Source organism: Amphiura filiformis, chromosome 18 (genome assembly GCF_039555335.1).
Source record: "Amphiura filiformis chromosome 18, Afil_fr2py, whole genome shotgun sequence".
In the NCBI taxonomy this organism is placed as follows: Eukaryota; Metazoa; Echinodermata; class Ophiuroidea; order Amphilepidida; family Amphiuridae; genus Amphiura; species Amphiura filiformis.
Window position 1 is genome coordinate 50,478,007 of NC_092645.1, and position 23,881 is coordinate 50,501,887.

General features: G+C 35.7%; 1 protein-coding gene across 3 annotated transcripts in view; it reads right to left on the bottom strand.

The window, feature by feature from the left end:
• Window positions 1–23,881, bottom strand: part of LOC140138771 (uncharacterized) — a 40,524-nt gene that overhangs the window by 8,832 nt on the left and 7,811 nt on the right. Inside the window, exons 1-5 of one of the 3 annotated variants that reach the window (XM_072160539.1) lie at window positions 21,552–21,627; window positions 16,855–17,081; window positions 14,802–14,903; window positions 10,904–11,044; window positions 21–116 (exon numbers count right to left, since the gene is read on the bottom strand). In XM_072160539.1, the coding sequence (XP_072016640.1) occupies window positions 21–116; window positions 10,904–11,044; window positions 14,802–14,903; window positions 16,855–16,989 (474 nt within the window). In that variant the 5' untranslated portion in view covers window positions 16,990–17,081; window positions 21,552–21,627. Of the gene's footprint in view, window positions 1–20; window positions 117–10,903; window positions 11,045–14,801; window positions 14,904–16,854; window positions 17,082–18,733; window positions 18,789–21,551; window positions 21,628–23,881 lie in introns of those variants that run through there. The other 2 variants (XM_072160538.1, XM_072160537.1) reach the window with 2 other exon arrangements.

The following is a 23,881-nucleotide window of genomic DNA, read 5'->3' on the forward strand; positions in this document are numbered from 1 at the left end:
TACGCCGAGATTCAACTTACCTCAGCCCAGAAGCACACTATGAGAGAACAGCAGGATAGGAGTAATGGATAATATATGCTGAGAAGATTACTAGCCCATGATGTAGACATGTATTGCTGGAAAGAAAAGAAGGAAACAAAATACATTCAATTACACAAAATTTACACTTACTGTGTTTGTTTTTTTATATATTTTTTTTATTCTACTAAGACATTTTTAAAACAATATTTTGTATGCACAATTTCCCCAGAGTGCAACATGTCCTCTAACCCCAAAACCACATTCTTTGTTTTACTGTCACCAAAAGTCCCCCCTTTGTCACAAATTAAAAAAAAAAAATTTCCCTCTAAAATTCACAAAATTTCATTTAATTACTTTTCTTCCAAAAAAAATATATGGATGACTTTTTGAAAAATTGGGATCAAAAATTTGCCAACTGTTATATTTTGACCGAACCTTTTCCCAGTCACATTCATGGAAGACCCCCTTTTTTGGTCAATATCGTCCCCTCCGTCTCATGGAAAGACTGCCTTTTGGGGGCCTTCTCACACAATAAACCCCTTATTTGGTGTCAAATCTCTCAACAAGAGACCTCTACTTTCGTGCTTTAATCGCACATCTCCGTCACTTTTTAAGTCAATGACAGGAGGCTCAAGCCTGCAATACCAATCAGGACATGCACCCTTTTGGCCAACGGCCCTCCAAATTAACTGGTAATTATTTATACAGGCATCTATGGACAGAATCTTGGCTTGAAACAGCAAGATTTTACAAAATGTTAGACTCATCTTTCATGAAGTCAGAAGAAGCTGATAGCTAAGTTTATTTTAGTTGGTGGGTAAAATTACATCTAGAAGTGACTGATGTTGATTGAATTCAATCCACTACTCGTGCTTATCAATCAATCAATCAATCAGTCAATCAATTAATAAATCAACAAATGACTAGCTGACTAACTGACTCAACCATGAAACAATTGATTGATTGATCTTATCAAGACCAATCAATCGATCGATCGATCCGATCAATCAATCAATCAATTAATCACTTTTAGGTCATTTACAAATCTAATCCATGACAATAGAATTATATAACTGAAAATCTCACAAATTGACTAAAAATCAATCAAGTGACTAATCAATTACCAATAAATCAATCAGTCATTTTTAAATGTGTTTGTATTGTAAGTAAAAAACTTACACACACAGCCATTGGACATGTGCCAACCCAAGAACGTGAACAAACTGCTTTTTCCAGAAAATTCACTCCATCATGTGCAACCTTGGACTTTGGAATCACTTTGTGAACCTAAAGACAAACCCCGTTTATCAATACTCAAATATATGTAGTATTTGGCTACCATTGAAACCATAATGCTTGCCAATAGGCCTAATCAAGCCCTATTATTCCTGTTCAAATAAATAACATCATAATACTTGGTTCATCAAACTTTGGAAATAGGAAAAATGCATTTTCAGGGACAAACTGGTGCAAGGCAACCAGTTAGTTTTAAGTAGCATTGATCGATCACCTGCAGTTGAGTCAAATTAAAAGGTGAACAGACTATATGTATTTGGATTGAGCGATTGCAAAACTACACAGTTGTGTCAGGAACTTCTTTGTGTTTTACTCATTTTTTGACATGCACATTTTGAAATATGATGATTTATTATTTGTATTGTGTGTGAAGAGTAAAGTTGTGGAAAAATATAATTGTATTATATACAGAAAAGGGAAAAGAAAGAACAAACAGTGAAAGAAAGAAAGAAAGAAAGAAAAAGAAAGAAAGAAAAAGAAAGAAAGAAAGAAAGAAAGAAAGAAAGAAAGAAAGAAAGAAAGAAAGAAAGAAAGAAAGAAAGAAAGAAAGAAAAGAAAGAAAGAAAAGAAAGAAAAAAGAAAGAAAGAAAGAAACAAACACAGAAAAAGAAGAAAGGAAGAAAGAGAACGAACGAAGCGCAAGCAAGCAAGCAAGCAAGCAAGCAAGCAAGCAAGCAAGCAAGCAAGCAAGCAAGAAAGCAAGAAAGAAAGAAAAAAAAGCAAGCAAGCAAGCAAGCAAGCAAGCAAGCAAGCAAGCAAGGAAAGAAAGAAAGAAAAGAAAGAAAGAAAGAAAGAAAGAAAGAAAGAAAGAAAGAAAGAAAGAAAGAAAGAAAGAAAGCACAGAAAAGAAGAAAGGAAGAAAGAACGAACGAAAGCAAGCAAGCAAGCAAGCAAGCAAAGCAAGCAAGCAAAGCAAGCAAGCAAGCAAGCAAGCAAGCAAGAAAAAGAAAGAAAGAAAGAAAGAAAGAAAGAAAGAAAGAAAGAAAGAAAGAAAGAAAGAAAGAAAGAAAGAAAGAAAAAGAAAGAAAGAAAGAAAGAAAGAAAGAAAGAAAGAAAGAAAAAAAGAATATTTTGAATATTTTCAGATTAAATGTGGTGTCCACTGTGTGGTCAAATATGTGTTCAAATCGCAAGATATTGACTGGTTGAATAATATTTGGCATAACTACAGAATACCCACCTCACCTCCCAACACAGTGTTAGGCTTAGGGTTAGGGTTAGGCACCCTCAGCGGGGTATTCTGCAGTTATTCCTAGGGTTAGGGTTAGGCACCCTGAGCGGGGTATTCTGTAGTTACTAGTATTCCTAATATTCAATGAATATGTTTTGATGGAAAGGCATGTGCAGTGTCTTTTGGTAAGTCTTCCTATTTAATTTGTTTTAACAGTTAGATACTTGTTTTTCTGCATTGAATAATAATGATAATAAATGGTTCTTTTAAAGTGAAAAATCTTTCGAAGCAGGGTTGGCGATTTTTTTGATTTAAAAAAATCAAATAAAAAAATCGATCTATTTGATTTAAATCGGATTTTTTTAATTTAAATTGATTTTTTTTATCCCAAGAACTGCTATACCCCATGATAAAGTCTAAAGGGACCAGTGGAACCAGTGTGTACATTAGAGTGTGTACTAGTAGCATACAAAGAAATAAAGTGTTATCCTAACAGCAAACATGTGTGCTATTCACTTAAAAGTTGCAAGTTGCATGTATCTGTAACGTCCGTAACGGTGGAATTGGCCATAAGTTAGATACTTGTTTTTCCCATGATAAAGTCTAAAGGGACCAGTGGAATGCTAGACATATGCATAATCCTATCAGGTATTTACAAAAAATCAAAACATGTTTTCAGATGTGAAAATTTTTGGTAAAATCATGGGAAAAAACCTGTTGAATTCTGCACCTTGAAAATGATTTTTTAGCAATAGATAAAATGACACCATAGAGGTATTTAATTGTATCCAAAAGGTGTAGAAACATTACAAATGAAGTAAAGCAGGCAATTCAAGATAGAAATTAACTTAAATTTATCAGAAACGGTAAAAACTGAAAAAGTTGATTTAAATCAGTGATTAAAAAAAAAAAATCATTTGATTTAAATCGTGATTTAAATCAATTGATTTAAATCGCGACAACCCTGTTCCGAAGACATGAAGATGACAAACAAACAAAAAAGCAATTAATTCTGTGAATCTAGAAAAGCTTGACAAAAGATATGGATTTTAAGCTGACGTTTAAATTGAGAAAGTGTGGGGATGTTACGATGGTTGTTTGGAATCGAGTTCCAAACAGTTAGAGCAGCAAAATGAAATGAGCGTTCACTGGCTGATTTGAGGTTAAACCGAGGAGTTTTGAGTAATTTTTCAAAGGATGATCGAAGGGAGTGGGAAGTTTAATTTGATAAGTACAAAGCACAGATGACAGGTATGGTTTACAGGTATAAACAACGCAACAACTACCCATTCATAAATATATAAGAAGATCAAAGGTAGAAACTAATGAACTTTAGTTTGTTGATTTGGACCGATGACGTGATGCTCACCTATTGTCTTGCTTTGTTTTTGTAAACACTCAATGGTGATGTCACTCGGACAAAGGTTGCATTAATTGTTGGGAACTTTGGATGCAGCAACTTTAACATACTTTTTGATTTTTGCCTTAAGTCAAATAAGAATACAGGCTCACTTAAAAGGTGGGAATAACATACTTATCAAAAAGGGCCCGGAGAGTTAATGAGGACTTTATTTTTATAATGTGCTTCTTGCATATTTTCTGACAATATAAGATAATAATCGAATTATTTCCAAACATGTCTACTGCAACATTATAATCTTTAAAAAAACCCACTTGAAATATCTGGACTCTTGCGCTTGTTTTAAAAGTTTCCCAGAATATGACATGATGTACTGAATTTGAACAGTGCTTGGAGAAGACATATTTTCACATCCGCTGGCAATAATTTGTCTTCTGTTTTTGGAGACCAAGCTCTAGATAAAGTTCTATAGGAATCCATCATGAACCTGCCCTGGATTATTAGGCAAAAAAAAAAAGGTTTATCTCAAAGCTCACGAGCGGTTCGAAAACAAATGCGAAATGCAATTTTTTTTGTTTTTTAAATTCTCGACTTGGTATTTTTATGGTATTTTGAGAATTTTTTATTTTTTTTGAAATAAATAAAATTCCCCGCATTTCTTTCCCTTCAAATCGGGCGATTTTACAAACGCGCGCGCGAGCTTTGAGACAAACCTTTTTTTTTTGGCCTTATTTGCTTTCATGTTGTGCCAAACGTGCCAGAATAGAAAATGTGATAAATGTAAAGTCATAACCTAATATAACCTAAATGTAAAGTCATAACCTAATAGAACATAACCTAATAGAACATAACCTATTTTGTATTTTCAAACACAATGGATCAAAGTGAATAATGAGAAATAACCAGTGCTGTACGGTGCGACCATTTTAGGCCCATTGGCGACTAGATTTTTGCTGATGGCGACTAAATATTCAATCCCTGGCGCCAATGGCGACCAACTGCTGCAGCTTTTAATTGCCAAAAACAAAACATGTATGTAATGTAGCATTCAAGAGTACGAATGTATGCTATGAATATGCATTTATCATCATGTCTCAATGGGGACTTCCTGGAAAACATATAGGCCTACACTGTACATGCTGCGTATTAAGTATGTAGCATTCAATGGGAATATGTAGATCAGAGTACAGCAGCTATGAACATTCAACACACATGGCTGTTCAGTTTACGTTGGCACCTCAAGATTTTTTACCTGGGAGCAAAATTTGGGCGCCTAAATTTATAAAGTTAGGAGCCATTGGCTCCTCAATCAGCTTTTGCACCGTACAGCACTGGAAATAACCTAAGAAGCACCTCTCGCATATTACTAGTGTACTCAGTGCTGTTTTCCAGGGAAGCTCTTCTACGCATGTGTATACGCCCTTTGGAATTAGGTTAGCGTGTGCAATTGAAATGGCACTGTGACATCCAACATGGCGTTACTTTCAAACATTGGGCTATTCCAGTTGAAACCCACACTACCCCTGTGGAAGATTTTGGAAACATCTTCCACAGGGGGAGTATGTTTTTCAAATATAATTGGTCAGAGGTAATCATTTTGAAACCCCTGTCCCCCAGGATATATGCCCATGCTTTCAACTTGAGACAAATGGTTAAAAGGTGTCGCTGAAAAGTACAAAAAAGAGGTCATTTTGCCAAAAGGTGGGAGTGGGACATGCTCTCCCCCCAAGATGGCTGTCCATGCTTCCAACATGAGATGAGACACTATAGTCTGGATTTTAATAGTGATGAACAAAGTCAATGGTAAAGAGACGATATGTTTACAGTGTATTATAATGATAATCATGATAATATTTACAAAGTTGCTTACAATTCGATAACACAGGTAAATCAGTAAACAAAGACAGGAGCATGCGGAATATTTGAACTCTGGCGATAGGTCAACTCAGGTAGCCTCCGATCATGTGCATCTTCCCATTATGTAAATATTTCATCATTGTTCAAAATTTAAGTTTGACCATTTTATGCAATGTCAAATCCACAATGATTATATATGTGATTTTAGTGGTTCCAAATCACAGGGAAGGGTGCCAAATGTTTTACAAACAACATTTTTGGCAACATTTTACTTCAATTGTTATGCTAGCCATTTAACCCATTTTTCTGGGCCTTTTCCTTTGATAAAGTTGGTTAACCTTACACACCTGCATACAAGTCTCTTTTACATATTTACTCTTGGTTGCACACCAGTGCTTACTTTTGAATTTTACTCTCATATCTTTGGTATTTGAAAACTTTTGAAACTAGTTTTCAAGTTCATGTACCCATAGTACTTTAGATATAAAACCAAACCACACAAACAAAAGATTACTTTTCTCATGGCTTTTGTTAATAATTGTGCAATTTATTCATTTTCCTTATTATTTTTGTCCAGAAGTTTCCTTTTGAGTGAATGTGAAGTTAAGTTTAACAAAACAAATCACCGGTTCAGGGGATTTTATTTCCCTGTCTCGTTTGCGCTTTTTTGGACTTGGTGCCAAATACTATCAATTTCTCAAGCATATGTTGTCATTTTTTTGTGGAAAAAGTTATATGTATAATTAGTCTACTTTAGTAGACCATTTAAATTTATCATCCCTCTAATCCCACCATGGAAAATCCACCTATCCTGTTGTTCCAACAACTATCTATCCATGAGAAAAATGGGCAGGGCAGTCACTGGGGATGTGGATGTGTTGTGTTTTATGCAGGGAATGGTATGAATTGTTTAAAAAAGGAATGCAAAGCAGTCTAATGTATAATGGGCTACACCAAAATATTTTTACTGAGATTTTTCCTGAATTTTACTATAGATATGTAAATTTATGTATGACAATTTAGATTTGTTTTGAATAATTTTTACACATTTCAAATTGCAATATTTTGCTGCCTTGTTGTTCCACTTACGCTATCTCCTGTGTTATACCAGGCGATAATACTTTTATTCTGTGTGTAAAAGTGTTATTGATTCATGGTGTTAAATGTAATGTTAATTCAAGGTAATTCATTCCGATTTAATTTTCTGATGAATAAAAACCTTAAAACAGCGCACAAAGCTCATGATCATACTGCTTTAATTTATAATGCTTTGTATGAAATTATAAAAAAATATGAACATAATAAAATAAAATGGGAAAAAAAATCTTTGTATGAAATTTCTCTGCGTCACAAAACCAGAATGTACGTATTATAATAGCAACTTTTAAGAATATTTATGAATAAACAAAATCCCCCTAGGTGCACAATGATAAACAGGTGTTTTAAAGGGGCATTTCGTGATCCACAGCCTCATCCCCCACTTTTCTCAAAAAAGTTGAGATTTTTATATCACTGGAAACCTCTGGCTACATAATGTTTATGTACAAAATATTTCTTGCAGATTAATTCGTTTTGCAAAGATATCGTGAAATTTGAATTTCGTTCTGGTGCACCAGAACGAAATTACAACGCATTGTCTATGGAGCAGTGTAATACACATAATCATGCATAACTCGCAAACGCAAAATCGGAATCAACTGAAATTTTGGGGATAGGCTTTTTTCGTGGATATCTACTGAAAAATGTCATAAAAAGAGGATGCTAGGATCATGAAATACTCCTTTAAATGTCTTAAAATAATACATCAATATTTGTCTCAACATTAAAATCTCTTGAATTAATATGATGCAATAAATAACATCTTCAGCCTACGCTGGCTGGCTTGTGTCTCATGGTCGATTCATGGGGAGTGCATACAATATAGTAGACATCCACTCAAGTGGTACCTTTTGTGATCTACATACATCCATACATTTTGCAATGAGGGTGATGCAATAAAAACGTTGCTTTTATCATCTTAAATATATGAAACAAAACTGTGTGTATGAATCCCTGAATATTATATATTACCATATGCAAGAAATGAAATTGCCAAAACATTTTTGATTCAAAACTAAGTTTAAATACCTTTAAAATGTTTTATATGATAGACAGGAGGGCTGCATGACAAAGTCCACTGCATGTACATGTATAGTCATAGTCCTGACTTTTAGCCGTATTTTAAATATTTACATACAGCACTACTTTTGGGATCTGTTCTTTACAGTATACTATCCAGAGACGGAGCATGGGGCAAAAGACTCCAGCTACATAAAATGTGGCTAAATTTACACTTCTAAAGTTGTTTTTATGTCCAAGTCACTGGTCATTTAATTCCTTCTCACATTTTTTTAAAAGATTTTCCAAGAATTTTCAAGACTTTGGAATGCTGTAGGAAATTTATACAAATAAAAAAAGTTCATTAGAGAACAAGGATCATTTCCAAGTCTTTTTCTTTTTGTGGTACTCTATGGGGTTTTCCCCTCAGAATCTCACATTTGAACACTGTTGGAAAAGACTGAAAACTAAACAATGCTTATTTTACATTGATGAAATAAACAAACAAACAAAAACACTTCCTCCTTCATCAATTCATGAAAATCCTCTGGAGGAGAACCAAAACATTCATTTTATACAACCTAAGACACCCAGAGTTTATTTCATTTGGATTTTGATCCCCAAATAGTCATATCATACATTGAAGCCGGATCTGTGATTGTAAAATTGATCTGTGCCGACCACTTGACTGCTAAAATATAACTGCAGTTAGGGCTCATATTGAAATACCCTACCACGTTTTCACACAGAAAGAAGGCAGGATTCCCCTAAGCTAAAGCGCCTCAGGAAAGCTTGGTCATAAAGCGGATGGATTATATGCATCAGTGATACACCCTGCCCAGGATTTTAACAAAAGAAGGCTAGCACAGGAAAGCTGCAGGATGGCGCACACCTTCCTGTGTAAGGGAATTTCAATATGAGCCCTTATGCAACCCTACAACAGAAAGTATATCGCTCATTGGATATCCGCTGCAGAGACTGAAGGATGTTGATTGCCCAGTTGATTGCATGGGATAACCATATCAAGGAAGCTATTGCCTGTTATCACTATGATCATAATTACATTACCAATGCAGGAGGAAAAGAGAGTAGAGTTTGATACGGCATTCACCCAGGACTAACCAGTTTTCAAGTACAATTTCACACAGAATTTTACCTTCATTTTCCCACTTTTGCTATTTTTGATACCCTTAACAAGATACTTACGTATCGTGTGGAGCCATGAAAAGAGACCCCTTTCACATGCTTTTTTTTTTTTTTTGTATGTGAGTGATATACAACTTCAAATACAAGTGGGCCTCACTGGGCCTAAACCAGGGTGTACTGTTGACAAAATACACCCTGGTTCAAACCCTGTTATTTTTACCCTTAATGATGTGAACATACATCCTTTCGTTTTTATGCAGTGGAAATTGCGCTATTCAATTTAAAATTCACACTACCCCTGTCGCAGATTTGCAAAATATCTTCCACAGGGGGAGTATGAATTTTAAATGTATTATAATCCCAGGGGGGTCACTCATTATATGAAAGTTGTAAGCATCTGTGTGAAAGAAGACACGGATGTAGGGTGGTTTTGAAAAGCAAAACGAGGATCCGCGCGGATCCGCGATTAGGGTCTCAAAACACTCATTTTACTCAAAGAAGAACGATCCTCGCTTAGGGTATTTTTTTTTTAATTACCCAATTAACGGACATTAGTGGTGACATATTTATCAAGTTATTCAGCACAAAAGAGTGGTTTCTGAGCAATTTTACTAACCAGATTTAAAAAAAAATCGGAGCCGACCTCAACAGCGCCAATTTTATGCTTACCGATATCATCACTGTTACTGAAAGACACTCTACCGACACACACAATGAACATAGGGGCAAATTTCAAACCAATTTCTCACTTAGGGTGTTTTTATATTGTCTGTCCTTGTTTAGGGGTAAATTTCAAACAAGTTTGACAAATTTTCGACATCCTAGCTTAGGGTCATTTTTGAAAGTCAATTTACACGGATGCTTACAACTTTTATACATGAGTGGCCCCCGGATTATAATGAAAACATTAGGCAGCTCCATTTGAATTTCAAACACCCTCTGAGAGAGAGATTCAACCTGAATCTTCAAATGGAGCTACAAATGTGTTCATTCCATTTGAAATTCATACTCCCCCTGTGGATGATATTGCCAAAATCTTCCACAGGGGTAGTGTGGATTTTAAAGGGAATAGCCCATTTTCACCCACTCAGTGCTCATTGACATTTAGAACATGGCTGACTTTTCTATGTTATTACACATCTGCCTAACATCCGTGTTGCACTGATGTCAAGTACTGTGTTGTCTTGAGATAAATAAAGCTCACATACTTTATAGCTCATATACAAGCAGATTGAGAAATGCTGAGACGGATGTACTGCATATTTGACCGAAATTATGAGACAGAGTACAGTTCAATTGAGTAGGACGACAGAAATACTGTGAATTGTTTTTTATGATAAATACAGCACATGCTGGGAAAATGTAGGGTGTATTTGACCTAAATTGCGAGTCAAAAAGGGCTCAATTGAATAGTATGATAGAATGATAATTATTGAAAATGAAATGCCTTATGGTGCATTTTAAACAGCAAACAGGGATGTCCCTAATGTGGTAATCTTGACACTCTTAGAGTGTAAAATACAGGTAGGCTTATTTATAATGTATGATTTGTATCCACAATGTGTATGTTGTGAAGCACAATTGAAAGTGCAAATTTATAACCAGGGAAGACATATCTTTTCTGATAACATAACAAGGTGAACCGGACAAGACGGGGCAGTAATATGGGAAGTAGTCCAACTTTCGAATGCAAGAGCACCCAGGGGAAACCTGCATGCTCACATAAGGCACTGCTGGGAATCGAACCTGGGGAGAGGCAAGTGCTACGACCAATACACCAACCCGGCCTCCCATCAAATGACATAAAATAGTTATTTTGAATCTAAAATGTGGTTGTGCGTCTCCCAATTAAATTGATTTGATTAATTTACAAAGGTTATTGAGATATATCGCAATTCATTTGGATCATGAGTGAATAAAATTTAATTTTGATTGACTAAATATTGACAACTTACTTGCAATGAGAAATAGAGGCCTCGACTTAGCGCAGCCAGAATGATGAACACGTAGATCAATTTCTGAGTTGTCACTCTCCGCATCACTTTGGCCCATGATGGGTTCTTTGCCTTCTGGAATTCTGAGCGAATACATAGCACCTGTGGAAGAGATGGGAAAGGAAAGAATGGAAACAATATATTATATATTATCAAAATGTCTTTAAATGTTTAATTTAATAGGTTAAATAAACCGTTGCCATTATTTCTGGGATACTTTGTAGTGAATACATGTATGTATGATGTTTTTTATAAAATGTGAGAGAGGAAAACTGTCTTAAATTTTTATTTTGTTTACTCCATGTGAACTTCCTTTTGATGGACCTAGATAATTATAATGGTTTATATTTTGTTAAGGTCTTTATGTGATTTTTATGCAGTCTATATTTTTTGTACTAAACATTAAACCTAAAGAATACTTTCACTTTAGCAATATAATAGAATTCAAAAACATTTGTCCAAAGCCAGCAGCATAACGCAATAGTGTGTCAGAGGCTAACAAGTTAGAGGGATGCCTACAAAAAAACAACACAAAACACATATATGACAGGGTTCGAGGTTTGAGTCAGGTTTCACTGCCAAATGTGTGAAAAAAATATTTAGGTGTGAAGAATACTTCTAAAAATGAGCATATATAGTATTTCTAAGGTAAAAATGTCTGAATTTTCAATTTTCCTAACTTAGAATACTGTATCTTAAGTCGTTTTTGGGTTAAACATGGATTTATGGCCATTTTTTACTGAAAATGACCAGTTTTAGGTGAAAAAAAATTTCACCATTAATTTTTAATCCCTCATATTTTCTACTATATAGATAAATGTTGTCTTTCTCTGTTATTTTGTATTACCTGATGGTTTATTTGTTCAAATAAAACTGTTTTAATTGATTTCATTGCTTACTTTGTATACCATACCCGGATAAAGTTGAACTTGAAAGTGAAAAAACGAAGCCCAAAAAAGGTCATTTTCGAGAGATTTGTATCTTAGTTTCGCCATAAAATTTGATCTAAAGGGCTAGAGACCTCATTAACCCCTCATTTTAATGATATTTCAATTTGCCACACACTGATAATAATTTTAACTTCCTTCAAAAAAGAAAATTTGAAGAAAATTGCAAAAATGTTACCCCTACCCCTAAGCGTGAAAAAAATATGGCAAATTGTAAAAAAAAAATATTTCGGAAAAACTTATGGAGGTACAGCTCTGAAAAGTTGATCGATTGTGCACTCTACCAATCTCCACAATCGATTAGATTTGTGGAAGGATGCCATGTACACTTTTTTCAAAATAATTTTTTTTTACGACTCAGATTTTGCCCCATTTTGAGGTTCACGCCATTTTTCTGATGTATCAACCCCTTAAACCCAAAGGTCACACCCATAAAAGTTATTCCAGGAAGAACAGTCAATGCCTTTCATGTTGTGCCCTCAAATATATAATTATAAAGGGATGATCTGATGATAATAATGACCACCGATGATGAAGAATCTTTCACACCGGGAGATGTAGTATGGGCAAAGCATGGTTGCTTCTGGTATCCAGCTAAAGTCATTTCCCCAACTGATGTACCTGAACATCTGAGAAGTTCTATCCTGAGAAAACTGAAACAAGTATTAGTCAAGTGGTATGGTGAAGAGAACTTTAGTTCTGTACCAGCTCATCACATCAACCACTTATCAGAAAATAAAGTTGATGCAGCCCGTGCCGCTAGATCACACAATATTCAGTTGCGCTATCAACAAGCCATTTCTGATGTCAGGGGTGAATAAAGTGCTATATGCTTCAGTATAAACATTTTAAGATTGTGTAAAGGTAATCAGTTTATACATTAACACTTTAAGAACATAATTTCTTTATGAGTTTAGACATCAATAGATTTATTGTCTTGACACCAAACCTGACCGCTATATGTTTACTAAATATATATAGGAATACAGGGGCCTCAGTACCAACATCATTTCATTTTCATACATGAGAACAGTGTTTAAGCAGTCTTTATAGTTTGTTTAACATATTTATAGATTCAAAACAACTTTAACTGAAGTAATAATGCTCTGTAACTTTTTAAAAATACAGTTGTGTTCCAAGTAGACTCCCAGGATTGGTTAACATTTTCATATCATTCTTCGTAAAAACAACATGCGCTTAGAATTTGTTACATATCTTTAAAATGGTGATACCCTGTGTATTAAAAACTTCAGAAATGAACTCAGCACAAAATTCTAGTCCAGAAAACATGTATAATGTTATGATAACATGAACTTCATTTTTCCCCCATTTTGGCAGTAAAACCTGACTCAAACCTCGAACCCTGTCATATGTGATGCGATCAAGCAAAATCAGTCGGAACTCGGAAATATTGATTTTGAGATATAGCCAAACAAAGGAAATATTTCCTTTTATTTCCTGTTGTTTTGGAAACTCTTTAATTGCTCATATCTTTGGAACTGGTTGTTCAATTTCAATAGGGTTTTCTGCAAAATCAAGCTTTGTAAATGCTTTTTACTATCCTATTTATATATAAGAGAACCGAAAATTTAATATTTCTGAGTTCCGACTGATTTTGCTTGATCGCATCACATATACAAACATACAAACAAAGGACCAGACAAGTATCACACTATTAATTACTTCCTTGTATTAAAGAAAATCAATGGTGAATTGCTCTTTAATAAAGTTCATGTTAATGGTTTCCGGTTAATTTTACTTTCCAAGAACAATGTGTGTATAATGGTATCATATTCCAATTTAATAGCTTTTAATGCACACATGAAATTGAAACTGTTGTTCTGTGTAAATGGATAACAGCAATATGACACAATAATACAGTATACTCTCATATTGGTGCAATGTATAATCTGGGGCAAATATACTACATGGCATATTCCACAAATATTATTTGTCCCTGTATTCGACATCAGTTGACCCAAAGACTGACAGTGACATGAAATTGTTCACTTGATTGTTGGAAGTGGCCTTCTTTTCCTAGATATTTGTGTTCAAATCTTTCTCATTTCTCTTTCCATATAGCCGAGCATGCTAAATATGCTCTTTTTAGACTGGTCCCATCAGGACATAAGTGTCTCCACACTGAAAGCAACCGTTTAAATATCATGTTGTGTATGTAGTAGTAGTTTACCTAACATGACAGTCTAAAACTGACATTTTACAAGATATAATTAGAATTAGTAAATGTTTGGTAGGAGTTACTGTACCCTACTGTCTATATCCATGTAAAAATGCAGTTTTGATTTGCTAATATAGCAGGACAGATAAAAAAATATATTGGCATTTATAGCCTTTCACATGTATCAAAGTATTGTACATTCATTCCGCTAGCGCTGAGAACATGTCCATCAGCTGCATACCTTTGGGCGGCACTCACCGGACAATATTCATAACATAACAGCTCCCCATTTCACCCCTGGGTAGAGAGAGGCAAGTGAGGTATTAAAGCGCCCAAGTGCACAACATCATGGCACTGCCGGGTCTCAAACTCCGATTGCGAGGCAGAGCCCCAAACCGCTGCGCTACCGTGCCCTACAGCTAACGTGCCCTATTCGCCCTTTGCACGAATCCGCCATCTTGCTACCAAAACGAGGTTCTATCTGCAAACGCATGCGCAAAATCTCCATTTTTGTTTCTCGCCCTTTTCTAGCAACGTGCCAGAAGGCTTTTGCAAAGCGTGCGCGGCAATTAACACACCCATTTGACAGGCGTACGCACACGTAACAAACACTTTGCGGGTAGAATCTTGTTTTGTGATGACCGTGTGATTGGCGAATAGATACTACCTTTTTACAAATAATTTTAGATGATCAAACTATTTTTTTTACTAGGCCTTAATGCCAAATACTTACCAATTGCACTGTACATATTATACTGAGTAAATAAAAGATGATACCAAATGCTATGAAGTAAGCATTGTTGTAATCTGAGCACTCCCCGCCTTTGTATTGCACCTGTAACACAAAAAATATGTAAAATATTACAATGTTATTTACAGTTACATATTTCCTCAGTTTAATCAGGGACCTTGTATGGAGGGACTGGAAACGCCTTCCATCCATTGTACCATGGGAGTTGCTGGTTTACAAATTATCCTCAGTTGAGCAAGCATGATAATACGTTGATCAATAGACCATAGTACGAATCAAGCACAGTTACAACACTGCGCTTGGCTTGTCTTGTACATTCTTGAAATGAGCCTACATGTTTGCTAGTATAATGACAGACTCTAGAAATGCCAACATAAATCTTCAAAGAACATCATCTTAAGAATTATTTCAGTATCGAAATCAGTAGGAATACCAAGCGTCACGGTGTACACATTCCAGAAAAATATAATTTTGTTTGTTCTAGCATTCTGTATCTCCACAAAATTATCACATTTAATGACATTTTGTCTCCAAAATCCTATGTAAATGATTCTCGATGCTACACAGAAATTATTTTCGACTAATAAGGATAGACATTTTACACAATTTGTCATAACTTAAAAAGATATTGGAATACTTTGATGTGTTTTTGATATTTTGTAGAGCAACACGAGTAAATAATAAAATTCAAACATCGCGCCCTCGGCGCAACTCGCATACAATCGAAGGTCGTGAAAGATAATCTGATAACAATAGCTTGACAATAGCTATCAATAATCCCGTTTCCAGTCCCTTTATACACGGTCCCTGGTTTAATTAACTGGTGATCAGATTTTTACATGTTGTGTTTTGAACCTCACATTGAGGCATGTATCAAAATAATTGGATTCACAGGATACGAATACATATAAGGCTATAATAAATAAAAAGCTCCCGCGCACGTTAATAAAATCGTGAGCGTTATGCTCAATTAAAAAGTCATATTTCCATTTCTTTCATTTTTTTTAACATTTTCTGTCCAAATTTTACAAGAAAACAACCAAACCTGTAGTCCTGTATACATTTTTATAAAGGTCAACATCGTATCATCATCATATTTGCATTCTCTTTTGAATGGGTTTATAGCCTAATGTATTATATTTGCTGTCTACAGAAGATAGCAACTTTAAAATGAAAGTTCCACTCTCACCATTTTGTGAAACATTTGTAAACTTTTTCTTTTGAAGAAATAGAGGCAACAAAAATTTGCTGTCTACAGAAGATAGCAACTTTTAAATGAAAAGTCAAATGAAAGTCACAGGTTATTGCACCGCCCTGAGATTGATTCATTTTCCTTGGAGATGAATGCATTCATAGTGTATGTTTTTTTCTCCTTTTGTGTCCCTTTTCAGTTGTGACAAAACAACAAATATGGACTACCCTCCTACATTGTACACCCTATGGAAGACATGACCTTAATCTTCCACCCGGGAGTGCAATTTCGGGGGTTACCTAATTGGGTGACTACATTTGAAATCTACACCCCCTGTGTGGGAAATTAAGATAATGTCTTCCATAGGGGGTGTATAGATTTCAACTGGAATAGCCCATGTTCATCTACCTGTCACTCAATCTTTAATCCACAAGACTATTTCCCTGATGGATGAGATTCTTTATAACACTGAAATTTCAGCAGCTAAAAACACCACAATGTACGTCAACAGTCCTCTAGAGGCTAGACCTACTTGTTTAAATTGTGTGGGTCTAGCCTTCTAAAAAGCACAATTTGAGTTGTAGGGGGGGGGGGGTTAGTGGCAACATCTGGAATTTTTTCTGGAGCAAAGTTAAATGGGGGAGACTGGCCAACTTTGGCAATTTTGACACAAAATAGGGTGATTTTTGCCCAAAATACAGCCAATTTCACCAAAAATAGTGATTTTCTGTATTTTTTTTGCTGAGCGGGACCACACTGGGGTGCAAAGAAAAAAAATAGGGGGGCGGGGGTAACTTCTCCCCAGGCCACTGGTAGTGGGGGAAATATAAAACAATGTCTTACCTCACAGATACAGGTCCCATTGTGACAGTCCCCATGCCCGGAACAGTTGGCCGGGCAGAATAAATTTGAGTTGGATGAATGGAACATCTTCATGATTCCTGTTAACGTTAGATTCCACATGTTTTTCTCCCACATGAGGGAACCCGAAGTAGATGGTGGATGATGGGTTTCTGGTTGTTATGGAGTTCGCTGGTGAGGAAGATTAAGGAATATTTTATCGGATAAATCTGAAATTAGAAATAAAAAAGATTAAATTATGTTATTTTTATTGAATGAGCAAGACATTTCTTGAATGAGCGAGAAAATCAGAGGAGTGTGAAGATTGATGAGTTATTCATTGCTATGCCATCAACGATAACATCGTTGGGCAGGAAAAAGCTCCTTTTTGGCCCCTGAACATGTTTAAAGCAAAACATCCTATAGGTTACATTGGAGGTTTTGTTTTAAACATGTTCGGGGCCTAAAACACAATAGGAGGGTTTTCCTGCCCAACAATGTACATTGTATGCAGAGTCTTAGCCAGAAATCAGAAACCACCCGTCCAAGCAGATACCAAAACTTGACCCTCAAATATAAAACAACTTGTCTATACCCATTGGAAGTGTCTCTAGGGTTGAAATATGTCATGATTTGGCCTTTACATGTCACTCTGAATTAGTCTCAAGTTCATATAACCTTAAAATCATCTGTTTTAGAGCTATCACATCTGTAAAATCCATTAAATCCACCCGTCTAAAATTAGATTAGGCCGTCTTAAAGACGGGTGGACGCATGGCTGGCTAAGACCTTGATTGTATATATGTAAGTCAATTAAAGAATGTAAGATTGCAATGGATAAATTCTGAAAATCATCGTGTTTGTTTTTACGGTGTTCTACAAATTGTATAAAACATGGTGTTTTTGTATTAAAATCCCCTGCTTTATACAGTCATGTAGCAATAATAAATTATGAGTACTTTTATGACAAATTCAACATGCAGTCCATTTTGTACACTCTGCCGATATCAAACCAAGATAAAAATAAACTTGTTAATTATTACATTCAGAAGATAATATTATTTCCCATATCTGACTCATTTCCTTTGAGTACGCCATGTTTTATCGGTTTATTTGTACGGTACAGCACACCTGTTTTCAAGTTCATGTGTTTTGTCATAATAAAGTTGTTTTCAACAAAAATATCATGTATCTAAAACGACATATAACCAATGCTAGAATTATATTGTACAATAAAGTTTGAGATTATGCCTCTATGTGGAATTTATACAATACTGGTAATGCTATTTCTGGGTCTAACTGAAACCAAAGCACAGCATGAAAATATAAATTCATCAAAATGTCACTGAAAGTTCATCACTATTTTTACACTCCTGACTCAGAACTCAAAAGTGTGATCCAGTTGACATAGTGATACATGTAACCAGTGTTCGAATTTAGGAAAAATAAATGGTTGTCCCACGGACAACCAGATTACAATTTCTGGTTGTCCGTCTAAGTTTTTGGTTGTCTGTAGGCCTACAAATGTGACTTTTGGCTATATTTATGGTTGTCCGGCGGACAACCGAATCAGTATTTTTGGATGTCCGGCGACTTTTTTAGTTGTCCCGGGCAACCGGACAACCAAAATTTCGAACGCTGCATGTAACACTTCGTTGGCGAATAAAGTCCCAACTTACACTAAATGAGTAAATTCAGAAAAGCGTGCGTTAGTCAAGCAATATGTTAAGCGCAGTTCACGTAGGTGGTGTGCCAAGCTGTTTGTACGCTATTCTATAGTATATCAATCCACGATATTATGAGTCCCGCCGATTACAAGCTGATCATAGTAAAAAACATGCATTATACCCATGGATACACCCCACACTACACACATACTCACAAAACAACATTCAGAGAGCTTGATGAAGAACATGTTGACACCAAGTCAAGAGCCCACAAACTGACTTACAAATATTTTCTTTCACACACAAAAAGTCATTGTTGATATCAGTATTGCCAAAATGATACAGAAACCACACAATTGGGCTTGTTTTTGTGACGGAAAATTGGTTGGCTCACAATAGCCAAGTAATATTATTCAATTGGGCCTCCTCAGGGTTGTCCCCATCAAGTCCTCCAAATCTACACCTAGGGAATATGGATTGGTTGGCAACATTGTCTCAGTCTGGTGCTCCCAACCACAAAGTCTCAGTCTGGAGTTGCCAACCACAAAGTGTTAGTTTCTGACAAAGGATTCAACCACATCTGTGGTTCAATGTTCTCCTAACCTACATTATCCATCCCATACTGTGAACTCTTGGGCAAATCCAAGTTCATGACCCATGCATATGTTGCATGTTCATTACAAATGTGCAATTTGTTTGAGTGTATTGGGGGGACTAACCAAATGATTGATGAAGCCATATGGATGAAACTATTATACTGTGTGGCAGTTTATCAGGGGTGCATTTTCAGTCATTTCCTTTCAACTTGGGGAGCATTTTAAGCCATTTTGGTTCATTGATGGGCTCTATTTCATGAAAATTTGGTTGTAAGAGAGTGTGTTTTTTGACTTTTTTCAAATGTTTTTTGCAAAAACTTTCCAAACCTTGGTATAATTTCAGGTCTGTTTTTTTGACAAATTAGGTTTAAAGTCAGGTAGTTTTTCTAAGTCCCAGGGGCCGGTGGAATTTCGTAAAGTGCCACAGGAGTCCAAGTGGATTCTCGCAAGAGAGTTTTGCGAGAGTCCATGGATTCCCGTAAATGGATTCTCGTTGTACAATCTTGCGGGAGTCCAAAAGGTATTATATGTAGGCCTACGTAAAATGCATTCAAACAAAAACAAACTAACAAATAAACTAACAAAGTTAAGTTTTTAATATATGTGTCATCATACTCTCACTTCCATATATGTCATTGCATCTTTGGCGACTTTTCCTTTATATTTTGCAGGCTTTGAGTTTAAAGGCGTGTTGAACTTAAACTAAGTTCGCTGAGCCGATCATCCAGCGAGAGTCCACATGGACTCTCGCAATAGGACTTTTACGGGAGTCTCTGCGAGAGTCGACTCTCGGACTCCCGCGAAATTCCACCCCTGAGTCCCAAACTAAAGTTGAGACCCCCCTGCTCCATTTCAATATGTTTCTCCAGTCCAGACACCATAATAATTGAATTTTAAAACAAATAACTTGGATTTTTTTCTGTTGTCTTTTTCAACCAGATAAACATTTTGTATTTTATTTTTCATTTTCCTTGCAAAATCAATCGCACACACACAAAAAAGGTAACATATGACGATCAAATACCATGAGTCTCTCTTTCTTCAAAGGGTATGCATACATGTACATGAAAACCTGAGATAACTCCATATTGAAAAAGCAAGTAGACACATATAAATCAATACCAATCATGAATACCGTATTTCGTCAAATAAACGCCCCCGGGGGCGTTACATTCTCCAAATGGGTGGCGTTTATTCAAGGTCAATTTTAGAACGATAATTCCCGTTAAAATCATTAGGTAAACTTAAAACTCACACTAAAATGACGAACTATGAACTAGAAACACTGACTTCTGGTTCACTTCCGGGTTTCCAATCCAGATTTTCGCCAAAAAGTGACACAATTATCGACCATGTGTGCAACTTGGTAAGCTTTACTACACAAGATAGCATGAAAATATCGGCATTTTTGAAACATCTTGGTTGAAAAAAGTGGTGAGGGGCGTTTGAGGGGGGGGGGGCGACTATTTGACGAAATACTGTATTTGATTTTTAAATGTCGAAGCCTTACTATTTTCTGACCTTGTAACAGGCATGTGATCATGTTGCAATTTGTATCAATGAATAAACCAATCCGAACAGTATAACAATTAAAATGGCATGTGGGTGGTAACAGGCTTCAAGTATTTGAAGCCCAGGGACCACGGCACAGGGAGTACAAACAGCCAGATGTTTATACCCTCATCGGAACTGACTGTGAGATCTTTGTCATCCACAATATCGGCCCCACAACTCAAATGCAGAGATAGCGGATAATCTTTTCCCCACCGTGGATCGAACAAAGGACCAGAGTCAAACAGTTTAACCATTGAGCCATGCTGCTCATTGCACTGGATTTAATTTTGGCCTAGAAAGGCAGCTTTTTATTAATATTAGAAGCAGGGTTGTTGATTTTTTCTATCTAAAAAAAATATAAAAAATCAGATTTTTAAAAATTTAAATCAATTTATTCCAAGAAGAGCTATACCCTATGAAAAAGTCAAAAGAATACCAGTGGAATGCTATTCATATGCACAATCCTACAGTACCAGATTTATAAAAAATCAAAACATGTTTTTACATGTGAAAATTTCAAAGAAAATATTTGGTAAAATTTTGGGGAAAAACCTGTTGAATTCTGCACCTTGAAGATGAATTTTGGCAATAGATAAAGTGACGTCATAGAGGTATTTTAATTGTATCCAAAAGGTGTAGAAACATTAGGAATGAAATAAAACAGTCAATTTAAGAAAGAAATTAACTTACATTTATCAAAAATGGTCCAAAATGAAAAAAGTTGATTTTTAATTAATAATTAAAAAAAAATCAAGTGATTTAAATCGCGTTTTAAATCAGTGATTTAAAATTAAATCAGTGATTTTTAAAAATCGGCATGATTTAAATCAAACAACCCTGAAGCATCAAGTCTTCAAGGTAAAGACACATATTACTAACTTACCTTTAACGCACATAGGAACGTAAACACTGTCAACAGATCTTGCCTCATCAATTGAATTAGATCAACAAGAAAGGACACAAGTTAACCTGTTCTCTGATAAAACCAAGAAATGATCGGTGATGAGTGAAGTGACTTGAAATTGGATGTAACATCAAGATAAATTGATGTGATCATTCTTTAAGCACTTCCATTTCAAAACCATGCGCCATGCCATCTTCTTAAAATAAGATGATCAAATTGTCATCCATGATCCATCAAAGATATACTGTAGCCAACATTGCTGATATACTGTAGCCAACATTGCTGATAGACCGGTGAATGTATCAGCAGTAGCACATCAGCCTGGAACATTGAAGTGCTGATAGTCTCCTCCCCATGCATGTATATGGGCAGCCAAAGCACACAAGTAAAACTGTTGAGATGAGACTTTTATCTCCAGCTTTTACAGGTCTGTTCTCAAGACTAGTTGAAAGTACATACATCATGATGTAGGGCTTTATAAATAAAGGTGAATCCTAATGATTGCTAGTCTTGTGCACAGGTTGTCTGCAATCACATATTGCCATTCACATTGGAAATAATTCTGTTATAATATTAGCATGGTCTGTGGAGGAGACTGATTGCATGCCTGTCTTCAGTCTTACCTGTGTCTTGTGTGGCTCATCAAAAGTGTAGATCCAAATGAGTGAGTAATTAATATGGGAGTTACTACATAGTTGAGTTATAAAGTAAAAATAAGTCACTTTGGGTAGACCCAATATTTAAAAACCAGTGTTGTAGAGCTCTACGCCGGTCGGGTGCAACCGGCACTGATGCTGAACGGCCGCTACAAAAAACAATTTAACAAAAACAAAAAAGATTGTGCCGTCAGCCAGCGCTCCAATTGGATAGTCAAAATAGCCAGCACTACAAATCTTGTGCTACATGTAGCTACAAGCCTGTTAAAAAACCCAATGATACTAATATCACTCAGTGAATCAGATACCGTATTTCGTCAAATAAACGCCCCCGGGGGGCGTTACATTTTCCAAACGGGGGCGTTTATTCAAGGTCAATTTTAGAACGATAATTCCTGTTAAAATCATTAGGTAAACTTAAAACTCACGCTAAAATGACGAACTATGAACTAGAAACACTGACTTCTGGTTCACTTCTGGGTTTCCAATCCAGATTTTTGCCAAAAAGTGATGCTATTATTATTATCGACCATGTGTGCAACTTACTACACAAGATAGCATGGAAATATCAGCATTTTTGAAACATTTTGGTTGAAAAAAGTGGTGGGGCGTTTATTTGAAGGGGTGACTATTTGACGAAATACGGTAATGGAAGTAGTTGAAATTTTAAAATCATGTGTTGCAAGTTGTAGGCACGAATGGGGGAATTCAACAAAGAAGGTTCAAGGTGTATAGTTGAATAAAGATAGTTCAATGTAACTTCAATGATAAAAAATGCTGGGTTTTGAATATTACCCCATAAACTAGAGCGATAACCGCACCATAGCTGAACCATGTGGTTTTGGCAGTATATTGTGGTAGGCCTATACCACTGTCACCCGGAGTCTGCAATGGACATAATCTCGAAATGCTACTGAAGGTATGACCACCCAGTGGTGTTAATGAAAGAGGAAAAGTAAAGAATATAAAATAAACTAGAGCAACTGAAGCATTTTGAAAACTTGACCTTTGACCCCTTTATTGCCCCTTAATGACCTTAAATGAATTTTAAAATATTTTCAACATGTTTAGAATGTCATAAGGATCATTGCGTTTAAATTTCAGCTCAATCGGAGCATTTGGGAAAACTTGACCTTTGACCTCTTTATGACCCCTTAATGACTTTAAATGAATCTTAAAATATTTTTTAATTTTTTAGAATGTCATAAGGATCATTGCATTTAAATTTCAGCTCAATTGGAGCATTTTGAGAACCTTGACCTTTGACCCCTTTATGACCCCTTAATGACCTTAAATAAATTTTTAAATGTTTGAAACATGTTTAGAATGTTACAAGGATCATTGCATTTAAATTTAAGCTCAATCGAGCATTTTCAGTTAAAATGACCTTTTTGACCCCTGTGACCCCTGGATGACCTCCGACGTTTGGAAATATTTTTATTATATTCTTTATGTTTTCCTCTTTCATATGACACCACTCATGGGGTCATACCTTCGTGGCATTTAGAGATATGTCCATTTCAGACCAAATGGTTAGTTAGTAAGCTAGTAACTTAGTAAGTAAGCTAGTAACTTAGTAAGTAAGCTAGTAAGTAAGCTAGTAACATTCACTCTTATAGGCTGATACCATTTCATGGTTCAGCAAAAAGAAGT